General features: G+C 60.5%; 1 protein-coding gene across 4 annotated transcripts; it reads left to right on the plus strand.

Moving 5' to 3' along the window:
* Window positions 1–27,459, plus strand: LTBP4 (latent transforming growth factor beta binding protein 4). 4 transcript variants are annotated; one of them, XM_084860912.1, is made up of 33 exons: window positions 1–167; window positions 1,929–1,984; window positions 2,147–2,297; window positions 2,837–2,946; window positions 7,739–7,930; window positions 8,104–8,351; window positions 8,432–8,534; window positions 8,929–9,003; window positions 9,097–9,219; window positions 9,681–9,845; window positions 10,440–10,589; window positions 10,707–10,814; window positions 10,998–11,129; window positions 11,214–11,339; window positions 12,130–12,255; window positions 12,749–12,991; window positions 13,652–13,777; window positions 13,859–13,978; window positions 15,184–15,312; window positions 15,528–15,653; window positions 15,996–16,118; window positions 16,285–16,416; window positions 18,550–18,681; window positions 18,766–18,891; window positions 20,686–20,832; window positions 22,274–22,540; window positions 22,696–22,767; window positions 23,066–23,194; window positions 23,368–23,514; window positions 24,267–24,419; window positions 25,338–25,718; window positions 26,061–26,213; window positions 27,152–27,459. In XM_084860912.1, exons 1-33 carry the CDS (start codon window positions 16–18, stop codon window positions 27,304–27,306), a joined length of 4,878 nt encoding a protein of 1,625 aa, XP_084717038.1. In that variant the 5' UTR covers window positions 1–15; the 3' UTR covers window positions 27,307–27,459. The 4 variants fall into 4 exon arrangements, with proteins under 4 accessions (XP_084717038.1, XP_084717037.1, XP_084717039.1 ...); XM_084860911.1 differs by having other exon boundaries at window positions 10,440–10,814; XM_084860914.1 differs by lacking the exons at window positions 1–167; window positions 1,929–1,984; window positions 2,147–2,297; window positions 2,837–2,946 and adding an exon at window positions 4,067–4,371.
* Window positions 27,460–27,667: the final 208 nt, after the last annotated feature.

A 27,667-nucleotide genomic window follows, 5' to 3' on the forward strand; every position in this document is an offset into this window, starting at 1 on the left:
TCCGCACGGGACACGATGCGGTGGCCTGGCCTCAGCGGCCGCCGCCCCCTCCCGCTGGTGCTGCTGCTGCCGCTCCTCGCGGCCGCCGCCTCCGCCGCCAGCCCCGGCCCCAGCCCCAGCCCCAGCCAGGCCGTCGAGGCTGCGGTGATCCCGGGCCACCCGGCCGGGTAAGCCCCGCTGCAGCCCCCTCTTCCTTGTACCCTCTCCGCCTAACAGGTGTGGTGGTCCAGGAGGCCAAGGACTTTTCTGTATAAGGGGAATCTGCTTGGGGGAGGATGGAAGAGCAGAGCGCTTGGGTTTATTAGGGCCCTTTATTTTGTAAGGGTTAGAATCCCGGGAGCACTGAGATTTTGACGGCTGTGTGTGGTAGAGATAGATGTAGCTCCAGGGAATTCTAGGGTTTTTCTCAGAGAAGGGTCCCAGTCTATAGGGGGGCAGGGCTTTGGATATCATTCTCCTAGGATGATAGATGGGTGGGGCCCTCGAACTGGGATCGGGTTCCCCAAGTTTCTTGGGTGCTCAAGGAGGAAGAGTATGGGAGGTTACAAAGGAAATCTGGGGGGGGGGGGTTAAGATGTCTTGGTGTTCTAGGGTTTGGGGGCGCCTGGATTAAAAGGGGCCTTTGAATTTTCCTGATGAGGAAGACGTGGGCTTTTGCGTTGGTGGCGGAAAGGCTTGCGGGGGATTGTGCCGGCGGGGGTGCCCCTCAGGTTTCACGAGGGTTGGAGATGCTGCAGTTGTCCTAGAATTAAAGGAGTTCGGGCTTGAATGAGGTACCAGTGATTTCGCGGCGAGAGACCAGAATTTCCTATAGATTCGGGGGTTGTAGCCACCCTTCCTGTCTACGGTGACGAGATCCAAGGAAACAGTCTGCCCGGCACCCCCACCCCCTGCCCTGAGCCCTGCGCTCCGTTACAAAGGCCCCGGGCTGCGCTCCCGCCACCGGCTCTGCGAATGCGTTTAGTAACCCGAGCCGCGCCGGGGGCGGGGCCCGGAACGGGTTAACCCGGAGGAAAGGCGGGAGGGGTGACGGCAGGATCGGGGGTCCCGGGGGTTCCCACCCGGCGGCCTCCCTCCCCACTGGGCCCCTGCCGTCTTGGAAAGAGTCCCCGCGCCTGATGTCCTCTTGGCAGCATCCCCCTCGGCCCTTCTCTCGGGACCTGCGCGCCCTCCCTCTCCCTCGTCCCCCTGAGCCTGGCAATAATGGATTTGTCTGGGGGGCCCCTTGGTTTCGACGCACTTGCGTCTGAGCTGAGGGCTCCACAACCCAGAAGCTGAGACCCCCTGGGCGCGGAGATTTCTCCAAGAACAACCCTTTCCTCCTGGTCAGACGGGAAACCGAGGCTCAAAGACCAGGAGACGCTGGCTCCGGGACACACCAGCTTGCAAGGGCAGGGATGGGCTAAACTCAGCCTCGGGATTCCCAGTCCTGGGCTGTGGCTCCTTCTATATCCCCCTCCACCTCCGAACCCTGCTGGACCCACAGTCGAAGGACTGTCCTTCCCAGCCGCTGAGGCCTGTGGAAGTGGCGCCACCTACCGCCCATGCGCGAGATGACGTCTAGTCCAGGACAGGGATGCCGGGGCGGGCAGGATCCTAAATTCCCAGACTGTCTGGGTTGGGAAATGAGCTTAGACATCCTCTTTGTGTTTTTTTTAATCGCTTTAAAAATACTTTAAAACGACTTTTCCAAGAAACTTCCAAAAACTTCAGAAGACAAGTAAAAATGAGGTTGCTGTGACCTTCATCCCTAGAGAGACTAAGCCAGTTGTATAGACAGGGAAGCAGGCACCCAGCCAGTGCCTCAGATGTGCCACCTATCTATTTCAGCATCCTCAAGCCTTATCTTGGTCCCCATCCTCGTTTTGCCCTCCTCTGGGGAGTCCTAGAACCCCAGGGACCTGAGTGACTCCCGCCCTCTGTTATAGTGTTGCTTGTCGCTGCTGCCCAGCCCGGTCACTCAGGAGGAGCCGCTGCTTCAGAGGTGGGTTCTCTTAGGTGGGGTACAGGTAGGGGTGGCATGGGGTAGGAACAGAGGGGCTGGGGCTCCCTTTCCCACCCCTCATCCCAGTTGGAGATCTGGATGCACCTGATGGGAGGAGGGACTTGGTCCCCTCCTACACTTAGTCCCTGTCTGTCTCCGAAGCCTCCTGCAGGGTCCAGAGCTGCCCACCCGGAAAGTGTGCCCACCCTCATCGGTGCCTGGCACCAGAGTCCCCCGCACTTCTGAGCCCCAGCCCCAGCCCCAGCCCCAGCGTGAGGAAGAAGCAGGTGTCCCTTAACTGGCAGCCACTGACGTGAGTGTGCAGTCCGCCCTGCCCAATGCTCAGGAGCGCCCAGCCCCCCCACCATTTCTGCACTTCTTCCACTCTGCTCTCTGGATCTCCTCCTCTCAGTTGTTCTCCCTCTTCCTCTCTTCCTCTCTCCCTCTCTCCCTCCTTCCCTCCCTCCTCTATCAAGTTGTATGTTTCTATTTCTTCTTTTCCTCCCTATTGCAGTCTCTGAGCCTTTCAGTCTCATCTCTCTGTCTGTCTCCATGTCCCACTCTCTGTATTTGTTCTTTCCATATCTGTCTCCTTCTGTTTCTCATTGTCACCTGCTTCTCTTCCCCTGTCTCTCCTCTTTCTCTTTCTCCCTTCCTTCTCTGACTCTCCCACAATCTTTGTCTCTGTTTCTCGCCAAGCCTCTAAAGAAGGCTCAAGGCCTGGTCCCTATAGTGGGGTGGGGTGGGGTAGGAGGGTGGGCAGACCTCCTGGCTGGAAGGCTCCTTCCAGCTGGGGGCGGGGGTGTCAGCCTAACGGTAATGACAGCTCCTTCTCTGCCCCCTCCCCCCCAGGCTGCAGGAGGCCCGAGCTCTGCTGAGACGGCGGCGGCCCCAGGGACCAGGGGGCCAGGCACTGCTGAGTAAGAGGCCCCCACAGCGCGCTCCTGCCGGCCAGGCCCGGGGTAAGAACATCCGCCTTTCCCCTGCCGCCGCGGGGGGAGGGTTCCGGGCCAGATAAAGCCGTCTGGTTCCCACGGCCCAGCGGCTGCCTAGCTGCCCCCCATTGTAGCCCAGTACCCCACCCCAGGACACGGGCCCCTCTAGGGACCCTGGCGTCCGGCCTTGCGAGGTAAGCCCAGGACAGGCCCAGACGCTGGCCAGAGGCGCTGACCTGCAGGGGTGGGGCCGGGAAGCCGGGCGTCCTGGCTCCCCGCGGCCAAAGAGGGGGGCGCTGTCCCGGCAGAGAGCGCGGCTGAACTAGCCCAGACAACAAAAGCGATTGTGCGGGTTGGCGCCTGCCCGGTCCCTGAGTGCCCAAAACTGCCTGGCGGCCAGAGGCCAACGGCCTCCCCTCGCTTCCCGCTCGCTCCAGCCCTCGCCCCTGGGCTAGCACACCCCCTGGTTTTAACCACCCTCACAAGTGCCCCCTCCTGCTGTGGCCTTCAGCCCAGATGTGTCCCCTCCTCCCTAAAGGCTTCCAGATGTGGGCCTCTGGCCAGATGTGAGGACCCCCGCCCACAGCCTCAGGTCCCCGTTTCCCCTTGTTCGTGCTGGCTTCTTTCACCAGGTGTGGGGTTTCTGGCCAGACGCTAGTGAAGGCCCCCCCCCTCGCCCCCCCAGCGTCCTGCGCACCATCCAGACCCCCAGTTCCTTCACGGGCCCAGGTGCAGACCCTCCTCCCCCCCACATGGCCACCTGGCTGCCCAGATGTGCCGTGGCCGCCCCCTGTCCATAGGAAGCCCCGTTCTCTGTACCTAGGGCAGAGAACCAGCCCTCAGCCGCCTCCCCAAACGCGGCCCACACTCCTCCTTCCTCTTTATGGATCCAGGCCTGTCTGGGGAAAATGAGCCCACCCCCACCTGTTCCCTTCCCCGCCGCTCCCTCGTGGGCCCCATTCACTTGTTGGAGCGAGGAGGGACAGAGGGGGCGCCCCCTCCCCCCGTGAGTCTAGCGCCCGGCCTGCGCGCCTCTGGCTGCGCGCCCAGCCCCACGCGCCCCCGCGCGGCCGCCGGGGAGGGAGCGGTGGGGAGGGGGGGCTGGGCGGGGGCGCGGCCGTCCTCCCCCGCGGGCGGGCGGGCGCGGCCGGGCCCCTCGGGCGGGCTGGGGCGGCGGCGCGGCCGAGCGCGGCGCTGCAGCCATGGCGGGCGGCGCGCGGCTGCTCGGGGTGTCTCTGTGGGCGCTGCTGGCGCTGTTCGGGCCGCAGCCCGGGCACGGCCAGCCGCGAGAGCGCCTCCGCGTGCGCTTTACCCCGGCGGTGTGCAGCCTGCGCTGCGTCCACGGGCCCGCCGGCCCTCGCTGTACCCCGATCTGCGCGCCCCGCAACGCCACCAGCGTGGACAGCGGCGCGCCCGGCGGGGCGGCCCCGGGGGGACCCGGCTTCCGCGCCTGTGAGTGCGGGGTGGTGGTCCCGAGGGAGGGGCTCCCAGGGGGAGGAGAAACCCCTGGGGATGGTGGAAACAGTCCCCCAGGGAGCGGGAGCCTGGATTCCCTGTGCTGGGGGGAACCCTGGTTACTTAAGAAAGGAAGCTTCAAATGCCTGGCTTTTGGGGCTGGGTCCTGGTTTTTGAAGCAATGGGGGTTCTCTCTCAGGGACCTGTGGCGTCCCACGTGAGGGAATTGGCTCTGATGACTTTCCAGCCTTTGAGTCAATCTTGGAGATACCAGAATTGAGGGCCCTGGGATCTTGGGGAAAGGGGGCTTGAAGTGAGACTATAATGGGTCCCTAACGACCAAGGGAGAGTTTCAGGGCTTGGGGGTGCGGGGGCGGGGGGGGAAGGGGTCCCAGTTTCTGTGTCTTTGAGTGAGAGGGGTTAGGAAAATCCAGGATGGGAGTGCCTGTGTGGAGGGGGATTGGGGTGAGGAACGTTGATTTGGAGAGCTGAGAGGGAGCCGGTCCATAGAAGGAGGGTTTCTGCAGGACCCTGAGTTGCAAGGGTCACACATGGGAGAGGAATCCAGATAGGAGGCCTAGGGATGGGGTGCCCCTGGGGACAGAGGGGATAGAAGGAGGGTGCGCACCAGGCACCCCTGACATGGGGAGCCCCCGGGGGTTCAGGTGAGGTGGTGAAGATGGGCCACCTGTTTGCCACAGGGTGTGGGGATGGGCTAATCCTCTGGTGGGGCCTACCTGCTCCCAGCCCCAGAGGCCCTCTGGAGTGGGGAGTGGGGGCCCTGGCGCCGAAAACTCGCCCAGCCTGGCCCCCGGCCAATCCAGCCCTGGCGGCGTGAGCTCATCTCCCGCCTGAGCCCCGCCTGCTGCCACTCCTTTTCTCCTCCCCTTCCTCCTCCTTCCTTCACTCCCGCCCAGCCCCGCCCCAAAGCACCAGTGCCAAGCGCCGTGCCCATGCGGGTGCCAAGCCCCTGGAGGCACTAGGAGGAGCATGTGGAAGGGGGCTGACCTCGGCAGGACCCCATGTCCTCAGCTCCTCACTCCTCCAGGGGCTTAGGGGTGGAGTTGGCCGTGCCCATCTAGCAGCTTGCCCTGACTTGGGAGCCCTCGGGGAGCTGAGGGGTGCGGTGGGGGTGGGGGGAGGTGTGACTGTTTTCAGGCCAAGAGAAGGTGGAGAAATGCTCTGAGGCTGGAGAGTGCGCCCCCCCCCCCCCCCCCACACACACACACACGTAGCTTGATTATCACAACCCCCAGCAGAGACCTTTCCTATCTAGGCCTATTAGAGCAACCTGGAATCCTGGCCTCGCTCCCCTAACTAGTGGAACTAATGTCTGCCCCCAGATCCTAAGTCCCATCCCACCCCATCACTAAACTACAGAAAAGCCCCTCCAGTGCAGTTTCCTCCCTCCCATTCCTCTGATGTAGTCTCCCAAATTGTGCCTGTCACCAGAGAATTCTGTAGTGTTTTCCCTCCGCTATTGTTTCCCACTCTCCAGAGGGGCCCCAGATTACAAACCCTGTACACTGATAACTCCACTTCCTAGCTCAATTCTTTTCCCACAAAAGACTACCATTTTCTTATATTTCCAATGGAATTCCCTCAGAGATTCCTAACTCCTATATTTCCAAGTCCTTCTCTCTCAGCTGACCTCTCCCCAGGAACTCCTGACCCATCTATCTTCAGAGAGCCCCAGAATTGGCCTTGATCAGCTGACTAGGCCCCAGCACTGTGCTCTCCCAGGCAGCCATTAACAAAAGCCTTGGCACCCGGCCCCTTAGCTGGGAGGGGAAGGGGGTTGCAGCATCTTAGAGTCTTCCCGGACTCCTGAGGCTCCCGTGTGCTGGGGACTCCCAGAAATCCCACTTCCTCTAACATTGCTCTCAGCACCTTCAATTGGCCATCCCCTGAGCCTTCTCAGTGCTCCCTAGAAGGCACTAGAGTCCTCTTTTCTAGATAATTCTCTCCAAAAGGACTTAATGGATTCCTGTTGAATGGGTGCCTCAGATCCTCTGAGCTAGGCTCGTTCCCTTTCCATCCTAGAAAACTTGAGTCTGTGAACCCCAGAGTATTGCCCTTTAGCTGGTCTCCCAGGAGTCCAGTCTCTTTACCCTTCAAAATTGAGGAGGCTCTCTGTATGCTTTCCTCTCTCCAGTGTGTGGCTCAGAATACCACACACGCCTTCCTGGACGGCTCTGGCCGCCGGCTCCCTTCCTCCCATCCACACAGCTGTCTCCAGCTGTTCTCGGTCGCCCCTCGGGAGAGAGGGAGGGGGTGCCCTCGAAGCACAGGTCCGGCCTTCTTTGGCTCTACGGCCCCCGGGGCTCCCCAAGGATCGGGAATGCGGAGCCACCGCCCTACCCCCGCCGCGCCCCTCTCTTTGTTTACCCCGCCGCACAGCTGGCAGTGCCCCGCCCAGAGGTGGCCTGGGGCCCAGCGAGTGCGCGCAGAGAGAGGAGGCGCGTTCCCGTCGGTGGCCCCGCCCCGGGGTGCTGGAGGCGGGAAGGCAGAGCTGAAGTCTGAGCCAAAGGGGAGGTGGGCGGAGACAGCGCGGTGGGCGGAGCTAAGAGGTCTGTCCAGGCAGCTGGGAGGCGAGGTGGGCGGGGCTTGAACCAGTAAGCCCCGGCAAATCAGCGTGAGGACAGGAGGTGGGCGGGGGTAAAGGCGGCGAGTTGGACAGCTAGGTGGGCGGGGTTTAGGATCCCGCGGGAAGAAGGTGATGTGGGCGGGGCTGCAGGAGGGGCGTGATGCTAGGGAGTGACTAAAATGCTGTTTTAGTCAATGCAGGGCACTGGCTGGGTCTTAGGGGCTGGAACAGCCAAACTCAGTCAGAAGATGAGATGGGCAAGGCTAACTGCTTATGGAAAGAGGGCCAAGTATTTGGTGATGGAAGATGATTTGACTTTGGATGGTGGACTCAGGCCATGTATCATAGAAATGTGTACTCGAAACCTATATGATCTTACCCCAATAAGTTACCCCAATAAGCTTACTTTAAATAAATAAATAGATAAATAAATAAATACTTGTGAAAAGCTAGCTTGTGCGGGGCTAGTACACCCAGGACTCAGTCAGAAAGTGGGGCTGGAGAGGGAAGGTGGAATGACATGACAGTGAATGAAGAGCCGCGGGTGTGGCGAGCCAACCCAGTGGGCGAATCTATACCACAGAGGTCTGGACAACTGAACCCAGCTACTGCTAGTAGCCAAGGTGCACATAACAGCTCCAGGTGTAGCGACTCAGCCCTGAGCGATAGCTTTGAGGGTGAAGTTATAACGTGAGGGACTGAGCGAGTTTGGGTAAGCTGGCCCCAGGGATGCCTGCCAGAAGGGTTGCTGACTCAGTGTCCTCGCTCTCCCCCCAGACCTGTGTCCCTTGATCTGTCACAACGGCGGTGTGTGCCTGAAGCCTGACCGCTGCCTCTGCCCCCGGGACTTCGCTGGCAAGTTCTGCCAGCTGCACTCCTCGGGCGCTCAGCCCCCGGCGCCGGCCGCGCCAGGCCTCACTCGCTCGGTGTACACCATGCCACTAGCCAACCACCGCGACGACGAGCACGGTTAGGAGGGTGCGGCGGGGTCCTCCCCTCCCCTCTGCCCACCACCCAGCCACCCCTCTGACCACCTTTCCTGCCTCCCCTGAGTGCCCTTCTCCAGCGCGCCCTCTCACCCCTTCCCAGCCCCACTCCTAAGGGCTCGGTGTGCACCCTCTGCCCGCGCTGCCTCCCTCCAGGTGTGGCGTCCATGGTGAGCGTCCACGTGGAGCACCCGCAGGAGGCGTCCGTGGTGGTGCATCAGGTGGAGCGCGTGTCCGGCCCCTGGGAGGCGGCGGGCGCCGCGGCGGTGGCGCGGGCCGAGGCGGCAGCGCGGGCGGAGGCGGCGGCTCCCTACACGGTGCTGGCCCAGAACGCCCCCCGCGAGGACAGCTACTCGGACGCCTCGGGCTTTGGCTACTGCTTTCGGGAGCTGCGCGGAGGCGAAGTGAGAGGAGCTGGTGGGGAGCCCCCCCCCCCCCCCCAGCGTGCCCCGCGCCGAGGCCGCTCACTGAGCCCTCCCCGCAGTGCGCCGCCCCGCTGCCCGGGCTCCGGACGCAGGAGGTCTGCTGCGGAGGCGCCGGCGTGGCCTGGGGCGTCCACGACTGTCAGCCGTGCTCGGAGCACCCGGGTAAGCCCCGGGACGCCCCGAGGTGCTCGGAGCTGGGGGGGGGGGAGAGAACCCCCTCGCACTCTGCCCGGCGGCAAAACCTGTTCTCAACATAGCCAGCCTGCCTGGCCGTGGGATCACCTCCAGTGCAGCTTGATCCAGACGTTCTGGGTCCGCCTGCGCCGCTTTTGACTTTGGCTGCTCTGCTCTCGCCCTGCCTGTGTGCCATGGCCCCGGCCATGCGTGTCTGAAACCGCCCACATTGTCTCTGTCAGACCGCGGACCGGGCGCCCAGCTCAAACACCCAGCACCTTCTCGTCCCTCCTCCCCCCTCCCCCCCCCCCCCCGCCTTTGTCCCCGCCCGCTTCTCTCTCCATCCTCTCGCCCGCGGCACGCCCCTCTCCCCCCTCCACAGGGAACTCGGGCCGAGTGGGAGCCCCAGGCCGTCCATGTCCTACTGGCTTCGAGAGGGTTAACGGGTCCTGCGAAGGTGAGCCGGACTGCGGCGGGCGGGGCCTGGCTGAGGGCGGGCGGCGGGGAGGTGGCCCGGGCACCCCTGGCACCGCCCCGTCCCTCCCCGCAGATGTGGACGAGTGCGCGACCGGCGGGCGCTGCCAGCACGGGGAGTGTGCCAACACTCATGGCGGGTACACGTGCGTGTGCCCAGACGGCTTCCTGCTGGACTCCTCCCGCAGCAGCTGCATCTGTGAGCCGCCCAGAGGGGCCGAGGCTGGGTCCCCCGTCCCACTGTGCCCTCAGACCTGTCCCAACCCGCCCTGAACCTTTCATTCCTTAAACACCCCAGATCCTCCAAGACTCCCAGGTCCCTCAGTGTATCCACCCCACACTTTCTGGACCTTCCCCAGCCATTTCTAAGAACCCCTGCTGTCTCCAGATCCCCAGCCTTCCTTCAGCTCCTCCCGGCCCCCAAATCCCTCCCCCTTCCCTCACCAGAACTTCTTCAGACCTCGGGATCCGTCTCGAACTGTCTCATTCCCCTCTCAGGCTCTCCTCAGGCCCCAAACATTTTCAGGCCTCGAGATCCCTCATTTCTGCCTCAGGCCCTCTCCGACCTCTCCTGAAGTCCCTCGAATCCACCAAACCCTCCCTGGATACCCCACCTCGCAGATCCCAAACCCTCTCCGAAATGTTCCTCCCCTCCCCCAGCCCAACACGTGATCTCAGAGGCCAAGGGGCCCTGCTTCCGCGTGCTCCGAGACGGCGGCTGCTCGCTGCCCATCCTGCGCAACATCACCAAACAGATCTGCTGCTGCAGCCGCGTGGGCAAAGCCTGGGGCCGGGGCTGCCAGCTCTGCCCACCCTTCGGCTCAGGTGAGCGCCTTCGGCCCGCCTCCCCCTAAACTGGACGCGTCCAGTGACCACTTAGGCCCCGCCCCCAGGCTTTGCGGCTCACTGCCCTCAAACCTGTTTGAGCCCTAGTCTTGGCCACTTCCCCAGCCTCTGAGACCAGCTACCCTCAGACTGAACTCTGTCCACAGCCATCCTTGGCCACATCTGCCCCTGAGACACACTACCTTCTGAGCATCACCTCCAGCTTGGGACACGCCTGGCTCTTGAGATACTCCACCTGACCCCCCTGTCCCCAGATACTCCACCTGACCCCCCCTGCCCCCAGCTCCTGAGACACTACCTTCAAATAGGCTCACCTTAGACCCCGCCCACACCCGGCCCTCCCTGAGTCACCTTCCTGGAAATCTAGCTTCTGTTTCCCCGGCCTTCAAACTAGTCTCTGTGGACCCCAAACCAGACCCCACCACCATCCCAAATAGGGAAAACCATCCTTGATCCAACCCCAATCACAGCATCTAATCCTGACACACTCCCAGGCCAACCAAGGTTCTCTCTCTCTCTCCCCCTCCCTGCTTTCATTCCATCTCTTTGCCCGTCTCCCTTTCCTGTTCCCAGAGGGTTTTCGGGAGATCTGTCCTGCTGGCCCTGGCTACCACTACTCGGCCTCTGACCTCCGCTACAACACCAGACCCCTGAGCCAGGAGCCACCCCGAGTCTCCCTCAGCCAGCCCCGGGCCCCACCTTCCACCCATCGGCCACCCACAGGTGAGCTGGCTCCTGGAGGAGGGTGTGTTGTCTCTAAGGGGCGGCCCCAGCCCCACAGGGAGAGGAAGCGGGCACCAAAATCCAGGTCTCCACTCAATGACGGCCTCTCTTTGCCAGGCTTTCTGCCCACCCATCGCCCAGAACCCCGGCCTGAGCCTCGGCCGGGGCCTGAGCCTGCGCGACCCAGCATCCCGGCCTGGACTGGTCCTGAGGTCCCCGGACCAGGTTTGGTAGAGGGGATCCAGAGCATCGATGGGTATCGCAGATGGGGGTCTTAGAAGGAGGTTTCAAGGACAGGTTAGCGGGATGCCACAGCCAGGGGAATTAGGTAGAGGTCTGAGAGGACAGTTCTGGGACAAATGGGGCGGAGGTGTGAGAGATAGGGAACCCTGTCTGACTGGATCCCAGGTCCCTCCGCGGGCACGTGTCAGCGCAATCCCCAGGTCTGCGGCCCGGGACGCTGCATCCCACGACCCAGTGGCTACACGTGCACGTGCGATCCCGGCTTCCGGCTCAGCCCGCAGGGCACCCGCTGCATCGGTGAGCGGACAGAGGGGGTGGCGGAGAGGGTGGGGAGGCGGCGGGGCTGAGCGGCCACATCCTGACCCGCCTACGTGCCCGCAGACGTGGACGAGTGCCGCCGCATGCCCCCGCCCTGCGCTCCCGGGCGCTGCGAAAACACGCCCGGCAGCTTCCGCTGCGTGTGCGGCCCCGGCTTCCGCGCTGGCCCGCGGGCCACGGAGTGTCTGGGTGAGGAACCGCTCCAGCCGGCCCGGCTGCACCTCCGCACGGACCCCGCGCTGCTGTGTCTGCAGAGCAGTTCTCGCCCTCCCCGCTTCCCAACCCCTTCAGCCCGACTCAGCTCCCAGCCCGGGCCCGCCCGCCCCCAGACCAGCTCGCGTTCACCCCGGGGCCCCTCCACCGCCCCTTCCTGGCCGGCAGGTCCTTCCGCCCCGGCGGGTCCCTATTCTGCTGCCGCTCAACCTTTGTCTGGCGACCGGGTCCAGGCTTCGCCCTCCCTCAACCGCCCCCCTCCCCCTGCACATCTCAGACTCCAGACCCTTGTCCCTCCCCCTTCCCTGTGCCAGCCTGGCTCCCGCCCGCCCCCAGACCCCCCTCTGTCCTTCGACTACCGAAGCCTATCCACTGGCCACGACCCCTGATTTCCTCCCTGCCAAGCCGGTGCCCGTCCCCAAACTGCCCCTTCCCTCTCTCCTGCCACCCCTTTGCTCAGTCCCCCAAACTTTCCTTCCCTCCTTCGCCTGCCCAGGCTCTGCTCCTCACACCTTGCCCCCTACACGGTTCCCCTCTCAGCCCTTCCCTAGTGGGGTCCCCAGACCTGGTCCTGACCTCCCCACTCAAGCCCCGCCCTCGTCTTCAATCTACCGACTCCTAACTCCCCAGGTCCCTGCCTCCCGCCCAGCCTGGCTCGGGTTTAAGCTTGGCTCCACCCCTGCCCTCCCCTCTTCCCGCGACTGCCGGGAGGGGGGGGGGGGGGCGTGTCTGCCCCAGTTTCAGCCTCCCGGCTTGTGCCCCGCAGACGTGGACGAGTGCCACCGCGTGCCGCCGCCCTGTGACCGCGGGCGCTGTGAAAACACGCCAGGCAGCTTCCTGTGCGTGTGCCCTGCTGGGTACCAGGCTGCACCCCACGGAGCAGGCTGCCAAGGTGAGGGACTGGAAGGGGCAGAGGGGAAGGGGATGTGAGGGGGGTGGGGGGGAGATGCAGAGCAGCAGTGATGAGGAGGGAGACACTAAGCAATGGAGCTGACCAGGGAGACAGGAGACAGAAGTCAGATTATGAGAACCAGACTGCAGCCTCATGGCTGTAGAGACTGGGAGACCGAGGCCAACCGGTGGGACTCAGAAGGACTGAGCCACGGAGGTTGGATATGTCAGTCATGGTGGACAGAGTAGAGGGAGGCCCACACGGTGGGGACTGGACAGGCAGAGTTCTAGGAGACAGGCAGGCCGCTTAGAATAGGGATTGAAAAGAGAGATGGAGGATGAAGAGTTAGAATGATGAGAGACAGGGTGGCTGGAGGATGGAGTCAATGAGAAAGAGGGGGGGTGGAGGGTGGAACATCAAAGCAGTGGAGGCAGGGAGGCAGAGAGTAGCAGGGGGCATAAAGGAGGCCTGACACCGGTCCCTGCCCTCTCAGACGTGGACGAATGCATCCAGAGCCCTGGCCTCTGTGGCCGAGGGGCCTGTGAGAACCTGCCTGGCTCTTTCCGCTGTGTCTGCCCGGCTGGCTTCCGGGGCTCAGCGTGTGAGGAGGATGTGGATGAGTGTGCCCAGGACCCGCCGCCCTGCGGGCCAGGCCGCTGTGACAACACCGCGGGCTCCTATCACTGTGCCTGCCCCGCTGGCTTCCGATCCCGAGGGCCAGGGGCCCCTTGCCAAGGTGAGGGTGCTGAGCCCAAGTGCACTCCACCCCCGTTTGCTGGGGGAGGGGAGAGAGACATGAAGGGGCGGGGCAGAGACAGGGTGATGGGGCTCAGTGGTGGAAGACAGACACAGAAGAGTGGGGAGACTGAGAAGATGGGCAGGTCTGACTGCAGAGTCTCCTCTTTCTCCAAATATGAAGCTGTTCTCCATTTTACGTCCCTTTTGGGGGGGGCCAGGGGAGTGTAATTTTTTTAATATATATTTTTTATAAGTTTCAGAGAGGAAGGGAGAGGGAGAGAGAGGTAGACACATCAGTGATGAGCATGTGCCTTGACCAGGAATCAAACCAAGGCCTCCTGGTTCATAGGTGGATGCTTAGCCACTGAGCCACACCCATACTGGCTGGACTTTCCCTCCCTTTTTGGAGAATACTCTTTTGCTTGTGGGACTCCCGAGGAGGGGCCAGCTCTGAGGCAGGAGGGCCACACGCAGAAGGTGGTGGCCAGGCCTCACCCTGGCAGCCGTGGAGGGACCGTTAATGGGGAATCCAGGGAGGAGGGAGCAGCTGGGCCAGGCCAGGAGGCTGCCTCCAGACCGCAGCCCCGAGCTGAGGTGGGTGATGGCAGTGGAGGTGGGCCCAGGCTTCTGCTTCAGCCCCTCTGGTCCCTCTGCCCAGATGTGGATGAGTGTGCCCGCAGCCCCCCGCCCTGTGCCTACGGACGGTGTGAGAACACAGAAGGCAGCTTCCAGTGCGTCTGCCCCACAGGCTTTCAACCCAGCCCCGCCGGCTCCGAGTGCGAGGGTGAGGCCCGGGAGGGAGAGAGGGAGGCCGGGGGGTGTGAGGGGCTGTGAGGGCACAGGCCATACTCTCCCTGTCCTGCAGATATTGATGAGTGTGAGAACCACCTGGCGTGTCCTGGGCAGGAATGTGTGAACTCACCCGGCTCCTTCCAGTGCAGGGCCTGTCCTGCCGGCTACCACCTGCACCATGGCCGATGCACTGGTAAGATCAGGTTATGACCTTGGCCCTGCACTAGAACTTCTGACCTAGATGGTGACCCCTGTCCTGGACTGCAACCCAGGCCCAGTCCATAACCTCCTGACCTGGACCTCACTCCCCTTACCTGAACCACACGCCCCAGAGCCTGACTGTGACTTTTAACATCGACTAGGGGGCCCTGACCCAGACTGCGGTTCCTGACCTGGACTACAACTTTTGACCCTGAATGTGACTTCTTACTCTATGACTCATGGACCTTCAACTTACATTTGACCCTAACCATGATCCTTGCTAATAGCCCCTTACCACAACTTTATAGCAAGTGTGACCCTCCTGACCCTGCCTGTCCTTAGTTCTATATGTGACTTGTGACCCTTGAACTTGACTTTGACATTTGACCTAACCATAACTCCTGATTCTGTGTAACCCTTGATACTCTCTCTTTCATTGCTCCTGTCTCTTCTCAGAGTCCCTTCCCTGGGGCCTGATTGGGTTCACATCCCGAGCCCCAATCCCTGACTAGAGGCAGAATTCTGACTATAAATGTAAATATCTGTGTTTTCCAATGGTCTTAGGGAATCCTGCTAGCAGTCGCGACCCACAGGTTGAGAACTACTGCTATAGAGCCTAAGACTATCGGAAAACACAAATATTTACATTACGATTCATAACAGTAGCAAAATTACAGTTATGAAATAGCAACAAAAATAATTTTATGATTGGGGGTCACCGCAACATGAGGAACTGTGAAGGCATTAGAAAGGTTGAGAACCACTGCCCTAATTGGTCTCAGATCCTCTGGTTCACTGACTGACCCCGGACTCATCAGAAAGTCATCCAGTGATCCTGGTTTACAATACCTGACCCCTTACCCTAATTAATTTATGACCCCTGTACCAGTGCAGAGTCCCTTCACCTGACCCCAGGATCCTGGCCCAGGGAGTTCCCCAAAACCCAAACCCGCAGAACCCCCCAATTGTGGTCCCCAGAATCAGAGAACCCCCGTCTCCCCAGCCCACTTCTGCCATGGAGCCTTCTCATAGCCAAACCAAGACACTGCCCACTACCTCTTGTAGACCCCTTGCCCCAACGGAATCCGTCCCGTGTGTCTCTAGACTGGACCCCTTCTTTCTTTTTAAAAAATCTTTATTGTTGAAAGTGTTACATAGTATTTCTTCTCGACCCCTCTGAAACCCCCATTCCCGCAGACGTGGACGAATGCAGTTCGGGCGCCTCCTGCGGCCCCCATGGCCACTGCACTAACACTGAAGGCTCCTTCCACTGCAGCTGCCCGCCCGGCTACCGGGCGCCGCCTGGCCGGCCCGGGCCCTGCGCAGGTGGGCAGGACGGGGCAGGGCCGGAGCCTGAGATGGGCATGGGCTCCGGGGCGAAGCCTGTAGGAGAGTGGAAGCTGGACAGGGGAGCTGAGGGTGGAGCGAAGAGCCCACCCAACAGGGCAAGCGGCTCAGGGGGCGAGGGGGCCGCTTTGTGGGCGGGGCCTGGGTCTCAGAGGCGGGCCCGGTGACCCCCAGCTCGGTCTCGCACACCCTAGACGTGAACGAGTGCCTGGAGGGCGACTTTTGCTTCCCCCACGGCGAATGCCTCAACACCGACGGCTCCTATGCCTGTACCTGTGCCCCCGGCTACCGGCCCGGACCCCGCGGAGCCTCTTGCCTCGGTCTGTACCCACCCTGTGTCCCCATGGTCCGGACCCGGAAAGGGTGGTCTTAGACCAGGAAAAGGCAGGACGGGGAATGGGAGTGTGGACGCTCCCACTTGGGGGGCGGAGCCTGCGGGGCCGGGGTTGAGAGGAGGGGAGGGGCGGGGGTGGGGAGGAAAGGGGAGAGCGGGGTCTGGGTGGCTGGGCAGAGGTGGGAGGGGAAAGGGCCTGGCCCCCCGAGGGGTGGGGTTGGGAGGGGCGGAGCCTAAGGCAGGGCGGGGCGGGGAGAGGGCTGGGGGACGTGGCCTGGGAGAGGGAGCGGAGAAGGAGGAGGGTCGGGTTTGGGATTCTGTCCCGCAGACGTGGACGAGTGCAGCGAGGAGGACCTCTGCCAGGGCGGCATCTGCACCAACACCGACGGCTCCTTCGAGTGCGTCTGCCCCCCGGGGCACCGCGCCGGCCCGGACCTCGCCTCCTGCCTCGGTGAGAGGCCGCCGCGGCCGATCCTCCGCTCTCCCTCCGCCCCCGTCTGCCCCGCTCTGTCCTCTCCGGGTCCCCGTCTCCCTGCTCCGACTGTCATCTCTCCTGACTCCCCCTGTGCCTTCCTTCGCCTCCCTGCCTCCCCCATCGGACCGCCCTGCTCACTCAGACGTGGATGAATGCCGGGAGCGCGGCCCGGCCCTCTGCGGCTCCCAGCGCTGCGAGAACTCGCCCGGCTCCTACCGCTGCGTCCGGGACTGCGACCCCGGCTACATCGCCGGCCCTGAGGGCACCTGTGACGGTGAGCTACTGCCCTCGCCCCTGATGTTGGTTGTTGGTTCCTTTGGGGACCGCCTGCCTCACAGACTTGTGGGAAGGGAAAGGGCCCCCATGCACTTAACTCTCTCCCCATCTCTGTGCTGGGAATTCCTTTTTTTTTTTTTTTCTTCCTTCCTTCCTTCCTTCCTTCCTTCCTTCCTTCCTTCCTTCCTCCCTCCCTCCCTCCCTCCCTCTCCCTCTCTCTCTCCCTCTCTCTCCCTCTCTCTCTCTCTCTCTCTCTCTCTCTCTCTCTCTCTCTCTCTCTCAATTTCAGAGAGGAAAAGAGAGAAAGATAGACACATCAATGATGAGAAAGAATCTGCCTTCTGCATGCCCCCACTGGAGATTGGGCCCACAAACCAGGCATGTGTCCTGACTGGGAATCCATCTGTGACCTCCCAGCTCATAGGTCTGTGCTCAATCATTGAGCCACACCAGCTGGGCTACTTTTTCTTTAAATTTTTTTTTTCTTTAAACATTTTTAATTTGACAATTACAGTTGACATTAAATATTATTTTAATTTGAAAAAATCGTAGTGTCACCTGGCCATCGTGGCTCAGTGGTTGAGTGTCGACCTATGAGCCAGGAGGTCACAGTTCGATTCCCAGTTGAGTTGTGGGCTCAATCCCCGGTGTGGGGTGTGCAGGAGACAGCCAATCAATGATTTTCTCTCATCATTGGTGTTTCTATCCTTCTCTTCCTCTCTCTCTGAAATCAATAAAAATATATATATTTTAAAATACTTTTTTTTTTAAACCTTAGTGTCCTGTATTTTCTTGTGGAGGGAGGTAGGAGTTTGGGGGAAGTCAGTACTATCAGGGCCCAGGCCGCGCCTTGCTTCCAGAAGCAGCCCGTGCCCCCTCTGCCAGTGGAGTTATTCCAGCAACTTATTGCCTCACCTAAGAATAGTTAGCCTCCCTCCCCCTTTCTCATCCATTAAAACTCCCCGTGTTTCCCTCTTCAGGCTCCCTCTCTTTGGACCTGCCCTCCTCCCACCTTCCACCATTCACTCTACTTCCAGCTGTCCTTCCCAAGAGGTGCGACCCTGGTTGTCCTGGGCCCCGTCCTTTCCCGATGCCAAATCCCCCAGATTTCTCCACGCACTGACCTGCCCACTTAAATCCCCCCCTTTACATTGTCTGTCTCTCCAGATTCGGTCCTTTGTCTTTCCTCAGACTTCTCCAGGCCTTGGGAACTGCAGGTCTCTGTTCCACCTTCACACCACTCCTTGCCTACTCTTCTCATTTTCCGTCCTTCCCACCCCTCCATGCCCCCACCTCCCCCCTCACCTCCCACCTCCCCTCCCCATCCCCCTGCAGGCTCTGGCAGGGGCCTGGCTGAGACATAGGCCCGATCTGAGTCGTGTTTGGGACGCAGTGAGGATCCGCTGTGTGTGGAGCGGATGAAATGACTGGGGGATGCCATTGGCTCTCTGGTTGCACAGCTCTGGCTCACAGAAACCTAGTTTCAGGGGCTCTCACTCACTAATCCTACAAGAACACACTAAGCACCCGCTGTGTGCCGGACACTGGGGGCAACAGGCTGTGCGTCAAACAAAATCCCTGCCTTCGTGGAGCTGCCTCGTTCGGGGAGGACAGACAATAAATAGGTGAATTCATTCAGAACTCACTCAGCAAACAATTTGGGCGCCTACTGTGTGTTCGGTACTGTTCCAGGCCCTGGGAACAGTGGGAAACAAGACAGACACAAGTCCGTGCTGTCGTGGAGTTTGCATTCGAGGGAGGTGGTTATACTATAATGTCAAGTTTCAGAAGAAAAATGTAGCAGGACAAATAGGACAGAGACGACAGGGCAGTGGGGGAGCGAGTGCTAGGAGGGCTTGACCCCGGCTCCTGGGTGAAGTGACGGAGGACGCCACGCAGAGAGCTGAGGGAAGTGTTCCTGACGGAGGAACAGCACGTGCAAAAGCCTGAGGTGGAACCAAGTTTGAGGCCTTTGGAGTTATCACCGCTGACAATCTTAAGAAGCTCAGACTCCTAGAATGTCAGATTCATAGAAACTCCTCAGTCCTGAGAACTGAGAGTGGCGTCAGGAACCTGTGAACCAGGCCTCTAACCGCCCTCTCCTCCCCTCGCCTTGTCCCCGCTCCTGCAGATGTGGACGAGTGCCAGGAGTATGGCCCGGCCATTTGCGGAGCCCAGCGCTGTGAAAACACCCCCGGCTCCTACCGCTGCACGCCCACCTGCGACCCCGGCTACCAGCCCATGCCTGGCGGCGGATGCCAGGGTGGGTGTCCTTCGGGCGTGGGGTGAGCCGTGGAGGAGAGGAGACAGAGGGCGCAGCAATGGTCTGACTGTCCTCTGGTTGCAGATGTGGATGAGTGCCGGAACCGGTCCTTCTGCGGGGCCCATGCCGTTTGCCAGAACCTGCCCGGCTCCTTCCAGTGCCTCTGCGACCAGGGCTACGAGGGGGCACGGGACGGGCGTCACTGCGTGGGTACGGGGCTCCAGGGGGCTGGGAGGGACCGGAGGGTGGGGAAGAGGTCGGTCAGGCCCAGCCCTCTCCATGGATTTGAGCTATGTGAACTTTGGGGGTATGGGATTTAGACCTTGGGATATAAGATCCATCTTCAGGAAACCCTCTTTATTCAGATTTTATGTAGGGGGTGCTTTAAAAATCATGCATAAAGTATGTAAAATGTACTAATCTTAAATGTACATAAACATTTTTCCCAACTTTTTTTTTTTTTTTTTTTTTTTTAGAGAGAGAGAGAGAAAGAGAGAGAGAGAGAGAGAGAGATGTGAGAGAGAAACATTGATAGGTTTCTCCTGTATGGATCAGGGATCAAACCTGAAACCTAGGTATGTGTCCTGACCAGGAATAGAACCTGCCACCTTTTGGTGTACAGGATGATGCTCCAATCAACAGAGCCACTGGCCCAGGGCTTCATTTTATGAAGACATTTTCTTTCTTTTTTTTACAAAAATATATTTTATTGATTTTTCACAGAGAGGAAGGGAGAGGGATAGAGAGCTAGAAACATCGATGAAAGAGAAACATAGACCAGCTGCCTCCTGCACACCCCCCATCGGGGATGTGCCTGCAACTAATGTACATGCCCTTGACCGGAATCGAACCTGGGACCTTTCAGTCCACAGACCGACACTCTATCCACTGAGCCAAACCGGTTTCAGATATAAAGGCATTTTCTAAACATACAGCCTGACCTATATTCCACCATCTTATTATACTTGCTTCCTCATACATCTATTCATGAGTACTACTAATTTTTTTTGGATAGATTTAAAATTAAATTACAGCTGGGACCGGTTTGGCTCAATGGATAGAGCGTCGGCTTGGGGACTGAAAGGTCCCAGGTTCGATTCCGGTCAAGGGCATGTACCTTGGTTGCGGGCACATCCCCAGTAGGGGGTGTGCAAGAGGCAGCTGATCGATGACTCTCTCTCATCGATGTTTCTAACTCTCTATCTCTTTCCCTTCCTCTCTGTACAAAATCAATAAAATATATTTTAAAAAAATAAAAAAATTAAATTAAATTAAATTAAATTACAGGCATCAATGCACTTCTTCCTAAATTCTTCAGTACGCATATTATTAACCAGAGTTCAATATGTGTTTATAGATATTTTCATTTGCGGTTCAATTTACATACAGTGACATGCATGGATTTTAATGATACATTCTCTAGGTTTTGACAAATGCCAGCACAACAGGCCACCTTTTTTTAAGGGAATTAAAGCTGTGAAGCCCTGGGATCTAGTTGAACTTCAGGCACTCCTGCATCCAGGCCTTATAACCAGGCTGACTGTTTCCTCTCGCCTCTGCTTCCCTCTGTTGCATTTATTTCAGGCAGCCTCTCTCCTCACAGTGACACAGGTGGTCTTGGCCTCTAGCTAACATCCTCGTCTTGGCAGCCCTGGCTACAGACGGAGGCTCTTTCCTGATGTTTCTAGCCAGAGTCTCAGGGCTGGCTCTGCCTGGCCCGGCCTAGGCCCTGCCCGTCTCTGCACCAGAGACACACAGCCATCTGGCTGGCAGTGCCTGGGCTCGTCCCCACTCCTGCGAGTGGAGGGAGCCCCACTCAAGGCACCTGGGCTGGGAACAGAGGAGCAGAAGGCTCCCGGCGGAAGTTCGGGGTTTGTCACCAGAGGAAAAGTTGATGGTGGGGGCTGAGCCATTAAAAACACCGATTATATCTGGAAGCTCCAACTTTTAGTCCCTGGGAATCAGAGTTGACCACCACCGACTTCCTGTTGTCTCCGCTCGCAGACGTGAATGAATGTGAAACGCTGCAGGGCGTGTGCGGAGCTGCCCTGTGCGAGAACGTGGAGGGCTCCTTCCTGTGTGTGTGCCCCACCAGTCCCGAGGAGTTCGACCCCATGACCGGACGCTGTGTTCCCCCGCGGACTTCTGCTGGTGAGGCTGGTGTCGGCGTCTGTCTAACTGATGGCTGCTGCCCCACAGAAGAATGATGCGGTCTAGCAGTTCCTGGTGTGGACAGCTGCCACTAGTTAAATGCCATTGTTTCAAACAACAAAAAACCTCAGAACTCGTGGGTTACTCTGGGGAGTGGATTCAGAGTCAGGAGAACCAGAGCCTGCCCTGCCTGACTTTACCAGCTTGCTTCAGGCAGCAAAGGCTCATAGGCCAGGGGTCGGCAAACTCATTAGTCCACAGAGCCAAATATCAACAGTACAACGACTGAAGTTTCTTTTGAGAGCCACATTTTTTAAACTTAAACTTCTTCTAATGCCACTTCTTCAAAATAGACTTGCCCAGGCCGTGGTATTTTGTGGAAGAGCCACACTCAAGGGGCCAAAGAGCCTCATGCAGCTCGAGAGCCGCAGTTTGCCGACCACGGGCCTAGGGCATCCATTGTGTTTAGTCCCTGTTCCGGGCACTGGGGACACAGCAGTGACCAGAGAAGGCCACTCTGTCTTGAAGAGACTCACAACAGTGGGGGCGGGCAGATGTAACACGAGGCGGTGACCACCCAGAGGAATCCGGGCGGGCCAGAGGGAAGGAGCCCATCCTGAGAGGACAGTCAGGGAGGGCTTCCTGTAGGAGGGGATGTCTGACTGAGAGCGTTAGGATGAGCAGTGGGTGAAGTAGGGGGGGGGGGTGACATTTGGGGCAGAGAGAGCAAGGAAAAGGCAAAGGTCTGGCCAGGCAGGAGAGGGCCTGGCCTGGTGGAGGAGCTGATGTGAGTTCAGGGAGGCAGGGTTACAGAGCGAGGGGAGGAGTGGGAGAGGCTGCAGGGGCTGTGCAGGCCACACTGACTCACCGTGGTCGAAGGCTAGACTTGTCCCGAGGCTACCCTGGCACCACGGGCGGGTGTTGAGCAGAGGGGAGCGATAATCAGATTTTGAAACCCCTTTGGCAGCCATATGTGAGGGTGGGTTGAAGGAGGTGACCCTGGGTTCTGGGGGGCAGGGACTGGGCAGAGAGGACAGGACTAGATCAAGGCAGCCCCACCCCCCCGCCCAGCCACGGGAGGGGAAGAAGGGCAGGTGGGAGAACACGCAGGAGGCCCAGCAGCCAGGGGCGGGGTTGGGGGTGAAGACTCTGAGGCCGGTTTGGGACACCGTGGAGGTGAGGGCCACGGAGGTGCCCTGGAGGCCAGGGAATCCCCTTCAGCTACAAACACTGCAGGTGCCATTTGTGCCAGGTGAGTGTCTGGGAGAGTGGAAGGTGGAAGGCAGGAGTGGAGGAATGACAGGGGGTGAGAATAGGAGAAAAGACCGGTGGAGTCTAATTCTGCCAACAATGGCTGGGAGCCCTTTGGGCCTCGGTTTCCCACTTATATCATGGGAGCTGGTGGATCACCCACACCAGCTAAGGCCTCCTGTCTCTTCAGGCTCATTCCCAGGCCCACAGCCCCAAGCACCTGCCAGCCCCGGTCTGCCAGACAGGCCGCCCCCTCCGCCCCCGCCCCGCCGGCCCAGCCCGCCCAGGCAGGGCCCCGCGGGCAGCGGCCGCCGCGAGTGCTACTACGACACGGCAGCCCCGGACGCGTGTGACAACATCCTGGCTCGGAACGTGACGTGGCAGGAGTGCTGCTGCACGGTGGGCGAGGGCTGGGGCAGCGGCTGCCGCATCCAGCAGTGCCCGAGCACCGAGACAGGTGGGCACGGTCCCGGCGGACTCAGGGCTGCGGGCTGAGAGGTGGGGGTGAGGGCTGAAGACTTGGGGGTGAAGGGCAGGCATCGGGCCAGAGTAGGCACTGAGGCTGGGAGGCTGGAAGCGGGCGTCTGGGCTTAGGCTTATCTCTGTGTGCAGCCGAGTACCAGTCCCTGTGTCCCCATGGCAGGGGCTACCTGGCGCCTAGCGGAGACCCAAGCCACCGGAGAGGTGAGGCCAGGCTTTAAGTTCCACCCACCTCCAGCCCCCAGGCCACCCCTCCCACCTGTCTTTGTTTTCTTTATTTCCCTCTCTCACCCCACCTGTTCGTCTGTCTCCTCCCACCCACCCACCCCATCTCGCTCTGTCTCCATCCTTCCCTTTCTCTACCTCTGGGTCTCTCTCTCCATCTCTGTCTCTCTCTTCCCTGATTACACCACACAGCCTGCCCCCTCCCAATCCAGCCCACCCCACTCCCTGCCTCCTCCATCTCTCTTGGCGGGCGCGCCTCTGACCATCCTTCCCGCAGATGTGGACGAGTGCCAGCTGTTCCGAGACCAGGTGTGCAAAAGCGGTGTGTGCGTGAACACGGCCCCCGGCTACTCGTGTTACTGTAGCAACGGCTACTACTACCACGCGCAGCGGCTGGAGTGTGTGGGTACGAGCCCCCTCTCTCCTCCCCACTCACCGTCCCCAAAGAACTCCCGGCCCGCGCCGCCTGCACCGCCTCGGAACCGCCCCGGAGTCCAGACTCCACCCGCCACTGCCAATGCCCTGGGGAACCGGGAAAGGGCAGAGGCTTCTTAGCCCTCTCCCCTCCCGCCACCCCAGATAACGACGAGTGCGCGGACGAGGAGCCGGCCTGCGAGGGGGGCCGCTGCGTCAACACCATAGGCTCCTATCACTGCACGTGCGAGCCCCCGCTGGTGCTGGACGGTTCGCGGCGCCGCTGCGTCTCCAACGAGAGCCAGAGCCTCGGTAACCGACCTGAGCCTGTCCCGCCCGCCCCTTCCCCTCCCGCCCATCACGCCCCGCCCCGCCCCAGGCCCGCCCAGCTGCCCTGCCTCCTGAATCCCGCATCCTTCGTGCACATTGAGTGAATGGGCAGTGGCCCTGAAGAATTTTATTTTAAGGACAGAACAGGACCTGGTCTGAGTGTTAGAGTTTTCCCTTTATTTCCGTGTATCTCCGACTCCATCTTTCTGTGGGTTTCTATCTTTAGGTTTTTCTCTGACTCTGACACTTTCTGGGACTATCATTGTTTCTAGGTGTGTTTCTGGGTCTGTCTCTGCATCTTTGCTGACCCGTTTTTCTTAGAACCCCTGACTGTTTAAATGTGTTTGTCTCTATCTCTTTGGGTTCTCTCTCTCCCCCTCTCTCTCTCTCTCTCTCTCTCTCTCTCTCTCTCTCTCTCTTTCCCACAGACCCAAACTCTGGTCCCACAATATCCCCAAACACTTCCTTCAAACAGTGCTCAGAGAGGAAAATCAACTTCCTCAAGGTCACACAGCCTCCAGAGGCCAGACTTGGATAGAGTCCTCCAGCTCTGGCTCCGTCTTTGGAATCCTCTGCTCTCACCTCCCCTGTGACAGCCTCATGCCGGACCAAGCCCTGTCCTCAACTCAGAACCTGGGAGCGACCTCAGAGGGCTCTGGGGAGTCAGACCACAGCGATGAGGACAGGAGAGGGGCCAGCTGCTCCACCCTGACGCACGCTGTCTCTGTCCTCAGATGACAACCTGGGAGTGTGCTGGCAGGAAGTGGGGCCTGACCTCGTGTGCAGCCGCCCTCGGCTGGACCGCCAGGCCACGTACACAGAGTGCTGCTGCCTCTACGGGGAGGCCTGGGGCATGGACTGTGCCCTCTGCCCTGCCCAGGACTCAGGTACTGCCATCTGCCTGGGCTGCACCCAGAGGCCCTGCCCCTCAGGCTTCATATCCACACCCTTAGAGCCTTAGGGTTAGACCCAGTGTTAGCCTACCAGATCTCCCCAAACTCAGCCTGCAGACCCCTAAATCTTACTACCCTAGCCCCCAAGTCACATCCCAGAGCCCTCCCAGTCTTATCAACAGGTCCCATAGGGCCCTGAGGTCTGGTCTCTCTGACCCTCACTCCTAGTCTCCAGAACCCAGATCAGCCCATGGGGAACCCCCTCCCCCCGCCATCCAGGCCCTTAGACCTCCAGGACCAGTTGCTCAGATCCCTCCATCCTGGCCCACCGACTGGTCATAACTCACAGGCCTCCAAGTTCCATTGCTTGGATACCCATATTCACGCACTGAGACCCCAGTTCTTGCCTCTTAAAACCCTTGATTCCCCAATCCTCAGCCCTTGGGAACCCAGCCCAGCCTCAGTCCCAAAGGCCCCATCCTTGATCCTCAGACCTCCAAGTCCAGTAGCTCAGCTCCTTTCCCAAGCATCCTGGCCCCCAGATCTCCAGGAGCAGTTTCTGGGAATTCCCAGTCCTTGTCCCTAAAACACCAGCATCCCATATCTGTAGACGCCTAGTCTGAGTTCCATGGATCCCCCAAATTCCAGAACATCGGACCATGATTTCTAGCTGCAGTCCTTAGCACCCCGGACCCCAGCACCTTGGAATCCTAGACTCAGGCCTTGGACGCTCAGTCCTGGCTCCAGAACCCCTGACCCCCACCCTGCAAGCCAAGTGCCCTCCTCTGAAGCCCCTCCCACGCCTCAGCCCCAGGCCCTCCTCCCTCTCCTCCGGGTTCTTCCCACAGCGGGAACACGCGTGGTGGTCCAAGGCACGCAGGAATGACTGCTAGGCTTGTCTCCTGTTTACAGAGGACTTTGAGACCCTGTGCAATGTGCTGCGCCCCCCTGCATATGGCCCCCCACGGCCAGGCGGCTTTGGACTTCCCTACGAGTATGGCACAGACCTCGGTCCACCTTACCAGGGCCTTCCATACGGGCCTGAGCTGTACCCACCACCTGTGCTCCCCTACGACCCCTACCCACCGCCACCTGGGCCCTTCGCCCGCCGGGAGGCCCCCTATGGGGCGCCACCCTTCGACATACCGGACTTTGAGGATGATGGTGGTCCCTATGGCGAATCTGAGCCTCCTGCACCCCCCGGCCCGGGCACCCGCTGGCGCTATCGGCCCCGAGACACCCGAGGCTCCTTCCCAGAGCCCCAGGAGTCGCGGGAAGGCGTAGGCTACGCTGGTGAGCACGCAGGCCGATGGGGCTGGAGGACGGAACTGTACAGACAGAGAGGCAGGGAGGAGGGGAGGAGAGATGCAGAAAGGAAGAGGCCAGGGGAGAGGCAGGCACAGAGAGAGATGAAAACACAGATGCGGTGGGAGAGAACAGAGATACTCCTGTAAACCCACCAAGGGAGGTTGGGGGGGAGTACTAGTGAGCACAGCCAGATATACTTCCTGGCCCCACAGCGCCCCCTGGAGAAGGATGGCCGGTTCAGAAAGGAAAAACAGAGCAGCCAGGGGCAATGAGGGAGAGAAGAACACACGGACCCTGAGTGGGGGCGTCCCGCACTCTCCTCCGCAGGCGCCCTGGCTGGGCCCTACGAGGGGCTGGAGGCCGAGGAGTGTGGGATCCTGGACGGCTGTGCCCACGGCCGCTGCGTGCGGGTCCCCGAGGGCTTCACCTGCGACTGCTTCGACGGCTACCGCCTGGACATGACCCGCATGGCCTGCGTCGGTGAGGGCGGGCCGGGCGTGCCTGGGGCGGGGCGGGGCTTAGTGACGGCGGGGGCGGGGCCAGCCCAGGAGGTGCAGCCTGACTTGAGGGAAAGCAGAGCTTGGCCTCGGTGCCCGCTGGGCCGGAAGCAGGTGTAGAGTAGGATCCTGCAGGTGTGATGTCTCAGGACTCCTCCTTCTACCCGTGGATTAATTTTCGTGACCTCTTTGGAGAGCCTCGGGCTTCCGGTCGGAGGAGTGGGAATGGGATCATGTTTGCCAGTTTAGACAGCAGTAGCACAGGACTCTGGAGGCATGGAGAGACCCCAGACTTGCTGTGTGACCTGCCCAGGGAGCTCCCTTGCTACGTTTTTCTCATCTCGAGTGACCGTAGTCATAGATCTTCAAATAATTGGGAACATCATTAATACTGATTCACAATGACACTGAGGCCCATGTGTAAACTGAGGCTCAGAAAAGAGAATTGAGTTCCCCAAGGTCCCACAGCCGAGAGACAGCAAGGCCTGGGCCCTGAGAGCCGGGCTGAGCCGCAGGCAGGGGCTTCCGCAGGCCGGGCCTGGGTGGCATGAGTGTAAGAGGGGATCAGTCCACTCCACGGGGACCAGGAGCAGACAGTTACCGCAGTGACTGCTTAATGCATGTCTGGTGTGGAGTGGACATGTGCCGGGGTTGGTGTCCTCATCGGTATTGTTTTCCTAACAAAAACCTGGTAGCTCGGGGCTCCGCACCATCCTGCAGAACCGAGCTGAGGCCCAGCAAGCCCGCCCCTGCCCCTCACAGCGCCAGGAGGCTCTGGGCGCACCCTCCGCCCTGGGCCCCGCGCCCTCTCCACTCTGGGCCCCTCGCACCCTGCACCCTGGGCCCGGAGCAGCAGGGGACGGTGGGGGTTTGAGCCCCGAGGCCCGGCCTGAGTGGCAGCTTCCTGTACCCCCTCCCCAGATGTGAACGAGTGTGAGGAGGCCGAGGCGGCGGCTTCCCCCTGCGTGAACGCGCGCTGCGTCAACACCGAGGGCTCCTTCCGCTGCCTCTGCCTCCCCGGCTTCGCGCCCACGCACCGGCCGCACCACTGCGCGCCCGCGCGGCCCCGCGCCTGAGCCCGCCTGCCTGCGCGCGTGGAAGCGACCGGCGGGAACGACGGACGGACGGACGGACGGAAGTGGGGACGCCTCTTGCCACCCCCTGCCGGGGCCTAGCCCACTGCCCTCATATTTCTGCTCCTTTTTATAAACGTTTTCCATTTAAAAACACCTGCCTGTACCTGCTGCTCTGTCTGCCCACGGTTCTCAGTCTGGCTCCAGCGTTTGTTCTTGGAGCCACTAGGTCACACCCCTGCCCAAACCTGGCTCCCGGATAGATCTTCATTCCCCAGCCTCCGTTGCTTATTCTCTCTGTCTTTCTTTCTCGGCCTGTTTCTCTCATTGTTCTCTCTTCTCTGACTCCTTTCTGCTGCATTTT

The sequence above is a fragment of the Pipistrellus hanaki genome (assembly GCF_964339955.1).
Source record: "Pipistrellus hanaki genome assembly, chromosome: 15".
NCBI lineage: Eukaryota > Metazoa > Chordata > Mammalia > Chiroptera > Vespertilionidae > Pipistrellus > Pipistrellus hanaki.